The sequence below is a fragment of the Meles meles genome, chromosome 20 (genome assembly GCF_922984935.1).
Source record: "Meles meles chromosome 20, mMelMel3.1 paternal haplotype, whole genome shotgun sequence".
Lineage (NCBI taxonomy): Eukaryota > Metazoa > Chordata > Mammalia > Carnivora > Mustelidae > Meles > Meles meles.
In genome coordinates, this window is record NC_060085.1 from 7,550,982 (window position 1) to 7,565,500 (window position 14,519).

The following is a 14,519-nucleotide window of genomic DNA, read 5'->3' on the forward strand; positions in this document are numbered from 1 at the left end:
AGGGTCTGGACACCCCTGTCCCCTCCCGCCCCTCAGGCCGGAGAGGGCGGGGCATCCCCTCCCCAGCCCCTCTGCAAGGTAAGCTTCCGGGCTGAGAGCTGTGGTTGGGGACGGGGACCTAGCACCCTGGAGGGAGGGGACCAGGACGCTGTGGGGTTCCTCCGCCCCCCAAGAAAGCCTGGGCCCACCAGTACGCCCTTTGAGGGTTTCAGGGCAGCCTCCGGGCTGTGGGTGTGCGGGGAGGACCCCAGATGCCGGAGATTCCCGGGTTTCCGCGGAGATCTTTCCCTGGCTTCCGAGACCGGAGCCTACCGGCCCCAGTGAAACGGGATCCTGGGAGCCCGAGCTCCCAAAATTGGGGACAGGGCGCCGGAAGCTTCCCTATCAGCGCCAAGACTTTCTTGATCTGCCAGCACAACATGTCCGGCTGGGTGCTGAGACAGAGCCCTCTGAATTGCTTTGCACGGACCTGGTTTTCTCACACCACCATCAGGGCATCTTCTGCTAAGTCTCCCGTACCTGTGAGGTGGGGGTGGGCGGCTATCCAAGCTTTCTCTGCAGCATCCCACAGCCACACATAACTTAGCTGCGGTGGGACCCCAGTGGCATCGGCTCTCCCTCGCTGAGCTTCAGTTTCCTCATCTGCAAAGTGGGTAGGGACAGTGAGGATTCCCTGAGGTCATGCATGCGAGCCTGCCTTTGCTCTGTCATTGATTTCCTAGCTCATTTCACACATATTTCCGAGTGCCCCAGCACTGCAGCCAGGGAATGGGACTATAGCCACCAGCAAAAAGAGCCAGCTGTTTGCTGTGGTTGTACCTAAGGCGGGTGCGGGAGCAAGATCCGGGTGTAAAGAAAGCAAAACCCACTGGTGAATTCAGACTGTAGACACTAAAATCTCATAGGGCATAGAGGGTGACTGGGGGTAAGGGTGTGCCCGATGGAAGGAGATTTCTGGTTGGTATCTGCCTTACTCATTCACTTCATTCAGCTTGTTGTATGGGGCTGGGCCAGAACAGTGCCTGGTACACAGTAGATGCTCAATAATTGTTTATTAGAGAAGGTATTAGATTAAGACTATTTTCATAGTACTTTGGGTCAGGAAGGAGGTTTATCATGAACCAGTCCATCCTCCCTCCCATTGTACAGATGGGACAAGTGAGTCCTCAAGACCTGGAACAGTGGAAAGAGCTTGTCAGAGGCAATACAGGGAGTTGATGGAGTATCATCGTTCCCATCAAGTGAGCATGACTGAACGAAGGGGAAAGGAAGAAAGTTAAGACCAAATTTGAGCACAGGGCGCCCCAGGAACCCATGATCCACAGCCGGCTCCCGCCTCTCTCTCTCTACCACACAGACACAGCCCTACTGTGATGAGTAGGTACTCCACAAACATTTATTCAGCATCCACTGCTATATGCCAGGTGCTGGGGACACAGCCGGGAACAGAACACAACTCTCCGCTCCCACAGAGGTGCTATTTAATGGAGAAGACAGAAAAAGAAACAACGCAAACAAATAAATATATAACCACAGATTATGATTAGGGCTGTGATCTGTGATCGAAATAGAAGGCTGTGTGGAAAGAGCAAAATGCAAGGGCCCACTTCCGGTTGGGTATCCAGGAGGACTTCCTGGAAGAGTCGGGTTCGTCTTCAAACACGCACACAACACACACACACACACACACACACACAGAGTCACTCACATGCCCTTAAACCCAGACAGACATAATCATACTAAACAAACACCATACCGGGTGGGAGCCAGCACAGCTAAATAACATGCCTGAGGCTACAGAGCTAGTGAGTGATTGAGCAAAAACTTGAACCCAGAACCTGCGTCCCTAACTACTGTGAAATGCTGCCTCCCGCTGTGTCCACAAGAATGTGTTCTCCTCTCTTCCTGCATACACGTTCTGTAATCGCACAGAGGCACGCCCAGTGTCATTCATAGACTGATGTGGCTTCACCCTGTCACATGTATTTATATACTGCTGCAGGTGTGGTCTGGTTTTAGCTGTGCGGCACTCACAGACTCGCCCGAAGTCCCACCTGCTCCGTGGCACACGGACACTGGGGTATACTCTCACGCGCACATACATGCATATCCACGAGAGCTGGGTCAAGGAGAACTGCATGTACAAAGGCCCTGGGGTCTCTGGTGAGCCTTCCTGGCCCTGCTTTAGCTCCAGGCAAAGAGCTAGTTAGTAACGATTCCTTCTCAGGCCTGAATGCTCAGGGCCAAGGTGTGAATAAGGGCCTTTACCCTCATCTCCTTCCCTCTTTTTGGCCATCCAGGCCGGCATCCTTCTGAGGGTCATGGGCTTGGGTGAAGCTGGTGCTTTCTTGTCCAGCCAGGCCAAGGGCTCCCAGGCTGGGCCATTGGCTGATCCCGCTGACAAGCTGGGGTAAGGAAAGCAGCCCCTCTCTCTTCTCTTGCCTGAGCCTGGTGCCAGCTGCCCAGAACAGCGTGCTCTGCCATCTGGACTCCCCCTCCCCAGCCTGCCTGCTGCCCATGGGAGGGGAAGGCAGGCTTAGAGGCACCCCATTACCTTGGGCACTCAGGCCAGTTCGTGATGCCCTGCCTTCCAAGCCTGGGGTTCTGCCAAGGCTGATTTCTGCAAACATGCTCAGGTGTCCAGACAGTGATGGGTGGTGTGTGTGTCTCTGCCCCTCTTCCCTGCAATGCAGGGCTCCACTGGCCATCCACTCCTCCATTCCTTAGTTTATTCTGCAAATCCAGGGCTGCTCCAGGCTCTGGGGATCTGGCTACAGGATTAGAAGAGCCCAGGGCAAGGGGAAAAATGGAGGACACTTGGTCAAAGTAAGGAAGCATTTCAGACAACAAGGGCAGTGCGTTCAACCTTCCAAGCACGGGGCTGTGAGTGACCGTACAGGTCACAGGTCTTTGAGGCCGGTTCTCGATACAGCTAAAACCAGACTGAAAAATCCCCTCCCCTCGTGGAACTCAGGCTGTTGACAGAGATGTAAATGTACATTATGTCAGGGATGATGATGGCTGAGGAGGAAGATAAAGCTGAGTGAGGCCAGTGGGAGGGAGGGAAGCAGCTATATCAGCGAACCCCTCCAGAATGAGCTGCTTTGAGCAGAGGCCTGAGGAGGTAAGGGCTTCAACTGGAGTGATTCATTCTATTAAGAGATATAGGTTGAGTGCCTACTGTACGCCAGCATTGTCCTAGGATCTGAGAGCCAGCTGGAGACAGAACAGATCAACATCCAGACCTCAGTGTCCTAATTAAAGATGGGCAACAGCTGATAAAAATAGGTGCATTCTTTATCTTGTTAGAATGTTATGTCTATTTTTTAAAAGATTTTATTTATTTGACAGACAGAAATCACAAGTAGGCAGAGAGGCAGGCAGAGAGAGAGAGGGGGAAGAAGGCTCCCTGCTGAGCAAAGACCCGCCCCCCCCCCCCCCAACACAGGGCTCAATCCCAGGACCCTGGGATCATGACCTGAACCGAAGGCAGAGGCTTTAACCCACTGAGCCACCCAGGCGCCCCTAGAATGTTATAAGTCTAAAAGAAACAAACAGACTGAAAGCAGAGTCAAGGCAATCAGGAGGAGTGGGGAGGAACACAGGATATCCAAGCCTGGTGTTCTGGGTCAAGTACAAAGTCCCTGAGGTCTGAATATGCTTGAAGTCTGCAGAACAGTGAGTCAGCTGGTGAGTCTAGGGGGAGAGTGGGCAGAGGTGAGGTTTCTGTGAATGTGTTGCTGTCTTCCATGTCTGTGAGTCAATAATGATGGTAATTGCTATTATTACTGGGATGGCGGCTACCCTTTTGTGAGCACCCACCATGAACCAGGCATGGTGCTTAGAACCTTACAGGCATTGCTTCACTTTATCCTCACAATAAGGCCTTCAGATAAGTATGGTTATCATTCCCATTTTACAGATAAGGAAACCAGGCTCAGAGAGGCTGGGTGACTTGCCCAAGGACATACAGTTAATAATTGGCAGAGCTAGGATTTGAATGCAAGCCTGTCAGTGTAATTTTTTTTAAGAGAGAGAGAGAGCGAGCATCCACGCCGGGTGGAGGTGGGGGTTGGGGGTGGAGGAGAGGAAGAGGGAGAGAAAGAATCTTTTTTTTTTTTTTTAAGATTTTACTTATTTATTTGATAGAGATCACAAGTAGGCAGAAAGGAAGGCAGAGAGAGAGGGAGAAGCAGGCTCCCCACCGAGCAGAGAGCCAGATGTGGGCTTGATCCCAGGACCCTGAGATCATGACCTGAGCCAAAGGCAGAGGCTTAACCCATTGAGCCATCCAGGTGCCCCGAGAGAGAGAATCTTAAGCAGGCTCCATGTCCAGTGTGTGTCTCGATCTCAGGATCCCGAGATCATGACCTGAGTGAAAATCAAGAATCAGGCGCTAACCTGACTGAGCCACCCAGGCACCCCTGTTGGCATAATGTTGGAGTCTGAGCCTGGCCCTTATTACATGGCCATTTCTCTGTCTGTCATGGACTGTCAGTGCATGTATCTGACTTCATACAGAGAGAGGAGGTGCCTCTTTCCCCCTGTGTCTATCTTATTCATTCCTTCATTCGCTCAGCATCTGTTGAGACCATGTGTGGGGGACCATAATGAATGTATACCATTGATACAGATAATTACAACTCAGAATGAGAATGCTTTAATGGGGGCAAAATAAGCATCAGTGGGAGCTCAGAACATGAACCGTCTCAGTTTGGCTGAGAAGTGGAGGTGACCTTTAAGCTATCTTTATACATTGATCCATTTGTTCAACAACTGTCTATTCAACACTTGCCAAGGTTGGTGAGATAGTGTTTACATTCATTTCTATTTGGCTGACACGGAACTGAAATGCTAGTTAGTGCAATAAGGCAAGAAAAAGAAATGAAAGCCATAGTAAGGGGTAAAATAGTAGCAGACCTTGCTAGGAACTTTATAATTATGCTATTATGTCCTCAAAATAATAACCAGACATCAAACAAATACTAAGAGCCTGCTGTGTTCTGGATTTGGTTCTAGGCTCTAGGGATATGGTAAGGAATAAAACAGATAAAATATTCTTGCCCTCCTGCAGTTGATATTCTAATGCGGGAAGAGACAATAAATGTAATAGATAAATTACATTGAATGTTATCAGGTGATAAGTCCTGTGAAAAATAGAGCAGGATAAGAGGGATTGGGAGTCCTGAAGGGCTAGCAGTTAAACAGGGGTGAAATGGAGAGACACTCCAGGAGAAATGCCTGAAAAGGTGAGATATGAGCAAAGACGGGAAGAATGTGAGGACCCTGTGGATATTTAAGGGAAGAGTTCCAGGCAGAAGGATCAGCAGGTGCAAAGGCCCTGAGGCTAGAGTGTGCCTGGTGTGTCCAGAAACAGGTGAGACCAGTGTGGATAAAAAAGCTGAGAGGGAGTGAGAGGTGTGGACTGCGAGGTGTCTGGGCACATTGTGCCAGGACTGTATGGGCCTCCTCATGAGGACTCTGACTTTTCCTCTGAGGAAAGTAAAAGCCGTGGAGGGCTCTGACCAGAGGAGGGACATGATCTGACTTGGGTTCTAACAGACTCTCTCAGGTTCAGATATTGGTGGTATTAAGCACTTACTGGGTGCCAGACACTGTCCTGTGAGAATTCAGTGTGGTATGATCTCATTTCATTCTCGCATGGGCCCTGTAGGGACGACCATTCCATTTCATAGAGGAGAAACCAAGGCTCAGAGAGTTTGTCATTGACCCATGGCCACACAGCAATAACCTCACGTGGGTGCGAAGGTGAAGTGAACCAGCCTCCCCCTCCTCCAGGCTTTCAGGCAAGGATCGCCGCCGGCAGAGAGCACTCATCATCGGGAGCTGCGTCTGTGTCCCTGTCTGTCTGTTTCTATTTCCACGCGTCCCTGTCTGTCTCCGCGCGCCTCTGCTTGTGCGTCCCCCATCTGTGCCCAAGCCGCCGTCTCGCTGCGCCCGGCCCCCGCACATCGGAGCTATTTCGGGTTTAGGCATAAAAGCCCAACAGCTCGGAGGAGACGCTTCCTCCGGCCCCCGGCTCGGACCACGCGCCACACGCGGCCGCTTCTGGGAGCTCCCGGTCTTCTCTGCGGGATCCCCAGGCCGGGGGAAGCCCCCGCGGGAGGACGGGTGGGGGCTGGGACGACCCGGTCCTGAGGCTCCCGGCCCCCCAGTGGCCATCCCGGGCATTGACGCCGTCCAGACCCCAGCCGTGCGTCAGCTGTCGCTCTGGCAACGGGCAGGCGACGTCACCCCCCCCCCCGAGCAGTGCGTCAGCCACCCGCTGACGTCACGCCACGGGAGAGAAAACTAGCGAGGGAGGGTAGGATTCGGGCTCCGCCGGCAGGGGGAGCCCTGGGGCACTAACGGCGGATGTCTTCGGCTTGGTCCCTCAGGAGCCGCTGGCCGGGGCGGACATGACCCTCGCAGCCCCAGCGGCGCGCTAGGTTGGCGGGATGAAGAGGAGTCGCAGTGTTCTTTCCGTGGCCGGGACCGCGGACGAGGTGCGAGAGGCGGGGCCCGGGCTGGGGGCGGGGCTTGGGCTGCGGGGGAGACGGGCGCCCTCTTGTGACTATGGCTGTTCACTAAGTGTGGCTTCACGTTGTCAAATCTGAGGAGGGTCGTCGCCTTGTGCCTCAGTTTACTCCCTTGATTCCGTAATTTTCCAGCTGCCTAGATCAAGAGGCTCTCAGGCCCGGGACAGAACGCAGGGGCTTCCAAGGGGCTTCCCAGGTGGGGAGTGGGTTGTAGGGTGAAGAAGGGGTACTGGGGGTAAGGTTTTGAGGGTCTAAGATGCTGGGGAGGGGCCACAGACAGGAAGGCCAGGAGGGCCGTCGTAGGCGTGCGGGGTGCGGATATGTTAGAGGGGTTTCACAGCGAGGCACACAGTGTACAGGCACAAGGGTCCAGAGCCCCAGGGTAGGAACATCAAAAGGAAGCCCTGTAAGAATTATGGCTGAGAAGGCGTGGGAAAGCGCCCTTTGTGGGAGGGATCAGCGGGTGGCTAAGATGGGAGGGGGACACGAGGAGTCTACGTCCCCAAGAGCCACTTTCTCAGGTGGCTAGGGAAGGGTGTTATTGGAGGGAGGGGCTCAGAGCAGCCTCGTCAGGCCATGCCCCGTCCTGTCCTTGTCCCTCCTCAGAGGCCGTGGGAGACCCCAGAGCCCAACAGTGCCAGCATGCTGGGGGCCGACCTCCGGCGCCCTCGCCGTCGCCTTTCCACTGGTCCTGGCCTGGGCTGGGCGGAGACTGAGCCCTCAGACCCTGGGATCCCACTGCCGCCAAGGCCCACCACCCTGCCACTGCTGGTCCAGCCGCGGATTTCCATCACCCAAGCTGACAGGTACGCTGGAGGGGACCAGGCTGGGAGGTGGGATGGAGATTCAGGGCCTGGAGCTAGGTCCAGCCACCAGCCATTTCCATGTTCCAGGCCCCTGGCTTTTCACAAAGTCAGCTGAAATTTCTGGAGCCCTGTGGGTCAGGTTGTGAAGCCCCTTCCCCAGGGTGCCCCTTGCAGCCTGAGGAATCCCTTCTTCCATTTGCAACTCCCTGAGTCAGCAAGAGGCAGGCCTGTGGAAAGGGTTTCAGCCCTCCAGTCCCATCATGCCCCCACAGAGAGCTGGGGCAGGTTAGGCAGTGGGTGTCCCGCCTATCAGCTGTGTGGGAGGACACACTTTCTTCCAGGCCTTAAAGGGGATGGTGAGACCCTGGTGGAGGGCTGGACTGGCATTTTCTTTCTCTTGGGAGGAGATGTAAGAGGTATGTGTGAGCCCCCTTGCTCTTTCTCATCTGGGGTCCTCTGAGGGCACTTCAGCCCCTACTTTGGCCTGAGGATGAGTTCAAAAGCTGGACAACTGAGGTTGCCCTGGCTGCTGGCCAGGCCCCTGACCCTAGGGCCCTCCTCAGGCCCCTGTTGTCTGCAGCCTCAATCTTCCCATCCCCTTATCTACTCAGTTGGAGATCTCCAGGGTCTCTGCTTGGGTCATGAGCTAATGCTTTATTTCCAGATGGGGGAAGGAAGTGACTGTCATCCCTCCTCCCTGGGTCTACTGTATCTCCCTCCAACTCCCCACCCCCACTCCCCAACGCCAATCATCCTACCCTCTGCCAGGTTCAGGTCCAGCCTGGTCTAACCCGGATTCGAGCAGAGCTCCAAACACCAGCCTTAGCCCGCTGCCTTGCACCCTTCTGCAAACCGCCCCCGCCCCCCCCCCCCCCCGCTGTGGTCCACAGCTCCCCCCCCCCACCTCCGCCCAGATCCATTGTTACTAACCGATAGCTCTGGCCAACGCTACAGCCTCCAGGCCCCAAGAATTTGGCCCAGCCCAGGACCCTCAAATGATCTGGAGAGGACTGGCAGCCCTTGCCAATCCCCTACAAGCCGTTTTGACTATATACTGTTGGGGGAGGGTCCGCGAGAGAAGCGGGAGACACAGTTCTGGCTTCTGGGATACCCCGCGGCTGCTAATGCGGGGCGGGTTCTTGCTCGGCGTTCGCCCACGCCCGGAGCCCCCTCGGGCTGGGAGAAAAGCGGCTGTGGGGGTTGGAGACGGCCGCTTTTTTTTTTTTTTTGTAAGAACAGTGCAGGTGGGGGGGGGGGCGCGGGAGGGAGGAGGGCGGTGGCAGACGGCACGGCCTGCCCTGGGGAGTCCGTGAAGGGGACGCGCGGGGGCGGGGACCTGGTTCCGGGGACGCGCACCCAAGCCGTTTAGCGTCCGAGAGCGCGTGGGCCCCGGAGGGGGGACACCCGGGAGATTGCGCTCCCAAAGCCGGGCTACCGCCAGGGCTCCCTCGCGGCCCGGGCGGCAGAGATGGGGGGAGGGTGGCGCTCGGATCCCGCTCGCTCTCTGCTCGCTCGCTCGCTCGCTCGGCGCGGCACTGGGGGAGGCGGGAGCGTGAGTCACGGCGACTCCCGATTTAGGTGCCGGAAGGGGGGCTCTGCTGGCGGGGGCCGCGGGGAGGAGGCTCGGCTGTTTACTCGCCTGAAAAGGGCATGGGGGTGCATCTCGCGGCTGCCGGAGACCTGCCTCAGTTTACCTCCTGTAGAAGCGCTTTAAAAGAGGCCGCGATACACAGAGCGGTGGGCGGGCAGCCGGGGTGTCCTCCTGGAGCCACACGGGAACCAAAGGGACACACCCCAGAAACACCCCAAAGCGGCCCTCGGGCGTACCAAACACACACACACCAACGCATGTAGACTCCCTGAGACAACACAATAAAACAGCCGAGGCTGAATTGCCTGCACAACTCGGCAAGCGCGGACCGACCACAACACACACCCAAACGCGTGGGTACACATGCACAGCCCCAGGCCACCAGAACAGACCCCACAGCGGCGCACACCCTCCAAACAAGCAGCACACGTGCGCACACATCGTTCACCCACAGACACACCGATACACACACAGCGAAATCCAGAGAAACAGGCAGACCGCAGCAGCCAACCACGTGCGCACACACACTTCCAGGCGACACCAAAAACACAGACAACCCTCGGAAGGGGCCACGTGCACGCCCATCCCGCCCAGGGCACACATCATCACCATCTTCCGACCCACCAACAGGAGAATCCCGGAACATCGCCGCTGCCAGCCTCAGAGACCGCACCGGCGGCGCCGGGACCACTCCCCACACTCTCCCCCCGACCAGGGGTAGCGGCGAGGACACGCCAGCATAGGGCTCCGCCCCCGCCATGATGGACGGACTGACTGACACACCGGCAACCAGTTGGGTGTCTTCCTCCTGATCGGATTAACCGTTTAACTCCTTCTTTCCCGTGCACGCCGGGGCTAGGCAGGGCGCTCAGGAGAGAGCCGAGTTCCGGCGCCCCCTCCCCTCCGGGAGCGGGGCTCTGCGTGGGCGGGGAGGGGCCCCCTCCTTGGGTGGCTGCCCCCCACTGGCCCGGACGGAGGAGGAGGAGGGGGGCGGCGCTGACAGAGCGGCGGGCGGGGGGCGGGGAGGGGCGGGACGGGGCGGGGGAGCCGGGGCTGGCGCGGAGCGGGGTGCCGAGCGCGGAGAGCGCTGCCGGGCGCTGAGCAGAGCGCCAGCCGCCGACAGAAAACCGCGGCGCCCGGCCCGGGGGCGACCGGCCCGTAGCGCCCCCGGGTCTGTCCCCGGGGCGCCATGGCCCCACCGAGGCCGGGCGCACCCGCGGGGCCTCGGGCGCGTCGGCTAGCGCGCCGCTGAGCAGGGTGCAGCTTGGAGAGGCCGGGGCCCCCCGGGGCGCAGTAGGGGGCCGGCGCCATGGAGCCCCCGGCCGCCCCCTCGGAGAGGAGCCTGTCTCTGTCTCTTCCCGGGCCCCGGGAGGGCCAGGCCACCCTGAAGCCGCCCCCCCAGCACCTGTGGCGGCAGCCGCGGACCCCCATTCGTATCCAGCAGCGCGGCTACTCCGACAGCGCGGAGCGCGCAGAGCCCGAGCGGTCGCCACACCGGCCCATAGAGCGCGCCGACGCCGTGGACACCGGCGACCGGCCCGGCCTGCGCACTTCCCGCATGTCCTGGCCCTCGTCCTTCCACGGTACCGGCACCGGCAGCGGCGGCGCGAGCGGAGGCAGCTGCAAGCGGTAAGACTCCGGGCGGCGGGCGCGCGTGGAGCGGATAGGCGCGCAGAGAGGACGCAACTCGCCCCGCTGACCGCAGGGGGCGCTGCGCTGCGGGTGGAGTCCGAGTGACTCGCGGGGGTGTGGAGGGGAGGGGGAGTTCTACTGTGGGGGGCGTCCGGGACGCGACCCTGGTGATGCCCTGTACACGAGTACCCTTCCTGCTGACGCCAGTCCTGGGGTCGACTTAGGGGGCGCCATGCTGCGTGTAGTATTAACGGCGTCTTGCTTGAGGGCTGCAGCTTTGGCAGCGTGAACCTTAGTTGATGACAGCGCAGGACAGTGGCTAGGCTGGGTAGTTGAAGGGACTTTCCTGGGGGCACTGTACTGATTCCTAGAGGGCACTGTAGGGGGCGCCTGCTGAGATCACAATGTTTCCTCCAGGCTGAGGGGCTCTCGGAGTCCCCTGAGGGGGTGGAGGACTCTATGGGGTGTGGGGGAGCATTTGGGGACTCGCCCTGAAGCAGCTGGGGTCAGAAATCCAGAGGGAGCCTCTTGGGGGAACCCCGTGTTGGGGGCCTGTGTGCTGCGTTGGAGCTCCCTCTCAGGGCAGGAGTGTTAGGGTTCAGTAGCTCACCAGAGGGAGGGACTGATGCCCAGAGTGCATGGTCCCAGCACAGGGTAGTAAGGGATTCCCTGCCTCCCCGAAGGGACAGTGTTAGTGAGGGCAGGTGTCAGGCTGGTTCGATGGCATCCTCTCCTTGACCTGGGTTGGCTCCAGCTGTTGGGGTACTACTAGCTGTGTCTTAGCTATAGGCACGGCCATGGGCTTCTGGGGACCTGCGACTGTGACATAGGATTATGTGTGCTCTGGGGACAGTGATTATGGCGGTGGAACCATATGCGCTTCCGAGACCAAGATTGTGAGAGCATGACTGTGTGTGTGCTTCAGGACAGTGCGGTTGTGATACATGGCATGCTTCCAGGACAGTGACTGTGACCGTGTGACTTGTGTACTTAGGGCCACAGGAATTGTGACAGTAGGACCCTGTGAGCTCCCAGGACCATGAGGATGTGACAGTGTGTGCTTTAGGGACAGCGATTGTGACAGTGACTGCGTGTGCTCTCGAGGCACATATCATGATAGTAGGCATTCCTGGGAGGCGGTGATGGTGGCCCTGGGACCGTGTGATCGTGTCAGCTGGACTGTCCGAGCTCCCAGGGACACTGACTAAGATGGACATGCTCTCTGCTGCCTCTGTCCCCTGAGCCGAGGAGCCGAGGAGTCCTCTGAGCTCTGGGGTATGCTCCCGTCCGCCTGCCCTCCCGTGCTCTAACCACCTGGTGTTCTTGGCTACCGTATCTGCGGTGTCTGCTCTAGTTGTGCTGGGGGGGGGTGGGGTGTCGTCTGACTCTGGGTGACTGACAGCTTCGCCTGTGTGCTGTGTCTGACCCCCGCGGGTGCCCCTCTGCTTGGGACATCACTAAGACGGTCAGATTCAGGCCTCTCACCCTTGGAGTTCCCGAGGGAGGCCTCTCTAGGCCGTGACCCTACAATTCTAGCTCTCTCTCTGGGGCCTTCCAGCAGGCCCTACACCTCCCCCCAAACACCCCCACCCACTCTCATTGGAAACATACCCAGCCCCAGCACCCCTGCCCCCAGGCAGGAAGCAAGTGTCTTGGGCCCAGCACACATAGCCTGCGATTTCCCAAAGGGAACTGGAGAGAAGCTGAAGGAAAACAAAAGCTGAAATCAACAGGAAATGCCAAGACCAGGGGCTGTCCGCCAAACTGGCTCAGGTCACTGTCCTGAGAGACCAGTGAAGGTGTGGGGGGTGCCTTCGGGACTGGGCTCTCTTCCTTTTTAAGACCCCAGGGACTCCCCCTACCCTGGTGTCTGGGCACTCTCAGGGGACAGTGGCTGATGGTAATGATCATCATTCTCTTGGTGGTATCCATCTCTTAATGGCTTGCTCTCGGGCTCTGTGCCGGGGACTTTTCCACATGTCTTCATCTCTAGTGCCTGGGGTGGTATTCCTGTTGGACAGACTGAGGCCCAGAGGAGCAAATTCCCTCCTTTCTGCCCAAGCCCACATGAGCAGGAAATGGCAAAGCTGAGATCCCAGCACCTCTCTGTCTGATGCCTGGAGTCCTGGCACAAGGGTCTTGCCCTCTCTGGGCCTCGGTTTCCCCATCTGTGAAGCGAGGCTGTTGGTACTGCTCTGTTGGTGGGGGGTTGTTTGAGAGTTGTGAGATTAGGGATGTGTGTAAAGGACCTAACACAGCGAGTGCTCAGTAGATAGTCACTCAGGAGAGAAGCTGGGGTTGAGCAGACCCTGCTCCGCCAGGTTGGGAATTAAAAACAGGAACCTCAACCACATCCCGGCAGGGCTTAGGTTTCTGTTTCGCCGGGGGGGGGGGGGGGGGGGGGGGGGCTGTGTAGCCTCCAGCGCCTGTGGCCAGAGGGAAGGCATGGGTGCCAGTGGCCTCCCCCCACCCTTAGGCAGAAGGAGGAAGGGGGAACTGAAAGGCGTCCAGTGGGAACCTTGCTTCTTAGAATGGGCTTCCTGCCAGCCTGTTTCTCCAGAAAGGGGGCTCTCTGAGCGCACACAGGGCGTTCCAGGGCTACCCACGTTGCAGTTCTTGCAGCCACCAAAAAGGGGATCCAGACAGCCCTAGACTTGAGTCACAGGAACCCCCCAGAGAGAGGGCACTGCCCTCCATCTGAGATGGCATCCACAGCCCCCCTCCAGACCTGGGGATGTATGAGCCTGTGCTCCTGGCGCCCTGTGGGGCTGAGTCACGGCACCACCATGATCTGTCAAGAGGCAGATGGAGCTGGAGGAAGAGAAAGACTCCAGTGGTAGTGGGGGCGGGGAGGGGAGGGCTTGCCTAAGTTGGGGGCAGGGCCAACATACGGACCCCTATCCCCTGTGCCCCTCTGTACCTCCAAATTCTTCCCGCCGAGGGAGGCGCTGCCGGCCTGGGAAGGGGTGGAGGCAGCTGGACTGGGGTGTCTCTCTGGCCCGTGGCCTCTGTCTCCACTTGGGTCCTCGCCTCCCCTCCTCTCTGGCTCTCCCTTATCCCTGGTGGTGCCCTGGGAACGGGTCCCTCCACGCGCCCTCTGCTGGGTGACGAGAAAGGCACAGGCTGAGTGTGCGTTCGGAGTCCAGATACGCCTGTGGGGCTCTAGTCCCCGAGCAGAGCAAAGTCACAGCCGCCGCCACTACCGGCCCCAAGTTATTATTTCATGCGTATCGAGCGCCTTGGAGAGTGGGCGCCAGGTCGGCCGACCGCAGGCTGCGGGTGAGGTCCTCGCCTTCCCTGGGCAGGGACCAGGCGTCTCTCTCTGTCCAGTCGGGCGCAGGGGGACGGCCGCTTGGTGGAGGCAGAGGAACTTGGCGGAAAAGTTGCGGACGCGGAGTTCCTGGCTCACCTCGGCGCTTGGCCCTGCCCATGCAGGTACCAGGGCCTCCCAGCACCAACCTGCGTGTTAACTCCCGGTGTCTTTGGCTCGGCATTCCTGCCCAGCAGATGGAGAGAAGTGACTTGCCCAAGGTCGCACAGCGAGTTGGGGTTAACACCCAGGTCTCCTGGACTCCAGATTGGTGGGTGAGAATCAGATTCTAGCCCTGCCGCCTGAGTCACTGTGGGACCAGGAGCCCGCGGTCATGCCTCCGTGAGCCTCAGTGTTCTAAGATCTGCCCATCCCCAGGGCTGCGGTAAGGCTCCAAGGGCTGACGTTGGGGCTGGGCAGCCAGGAGCTGGAGTTTTGAGATCTGCACTTCTGCAAAGCGCATCTCTCTGATGCCTGCTGACAGAAGGGGGTGTCCTCCAAACCACAGTCCTGGGCCCTGGCTGCTGGGGTGCCCCCCGACTTCACCAGTCGCAGACTAACTGCAGGGTTCCTCTAAGTTGCAGGTCCGGCTTTGGGCCTGAGGGAACTGCAGACTGACAGAGTGAGGACAGAGTTTCAGG

General features: G+C 58.5%; 1 protein-coding gene across 3 annotated transcripts in view; it reads left to right on the forward strand.

Annotated features, from left to right (window-relative positions):
• PDE4A (phosphodiesterase 4A) overlaps positions 1 to 14,519 on the forward strand; it is a 50,255-nt gene continuing 35,736 nt past the window's right edge. The window contains exons 1-3 of one of the 3 annotated variants that reach the window (XM_045990976.1): positions 1 to 78; positions 6,399 to 6,506; positions 7,146 to 7,345. In XM_045990976.1, coding sequence (XP_045846932.1) covers positions 6,459 to 6,506; positions 7,146 to 7,345 — 248 coding nt within the window. In that variant the 5' untranslated portion in view covers positions 1 to 78; positions 6,399 to 6,458. Of the gene's footprint in view, positions 79 to 6,324; positions 6,507 to 7,145; positions 7,346 to 9,966; positions 10,566 to 14,519 lie in introns of those variants that run through there. The other 2 variants (XM_045990975.1, XM_045990974.1) reach the window with 2 other exon arrangements.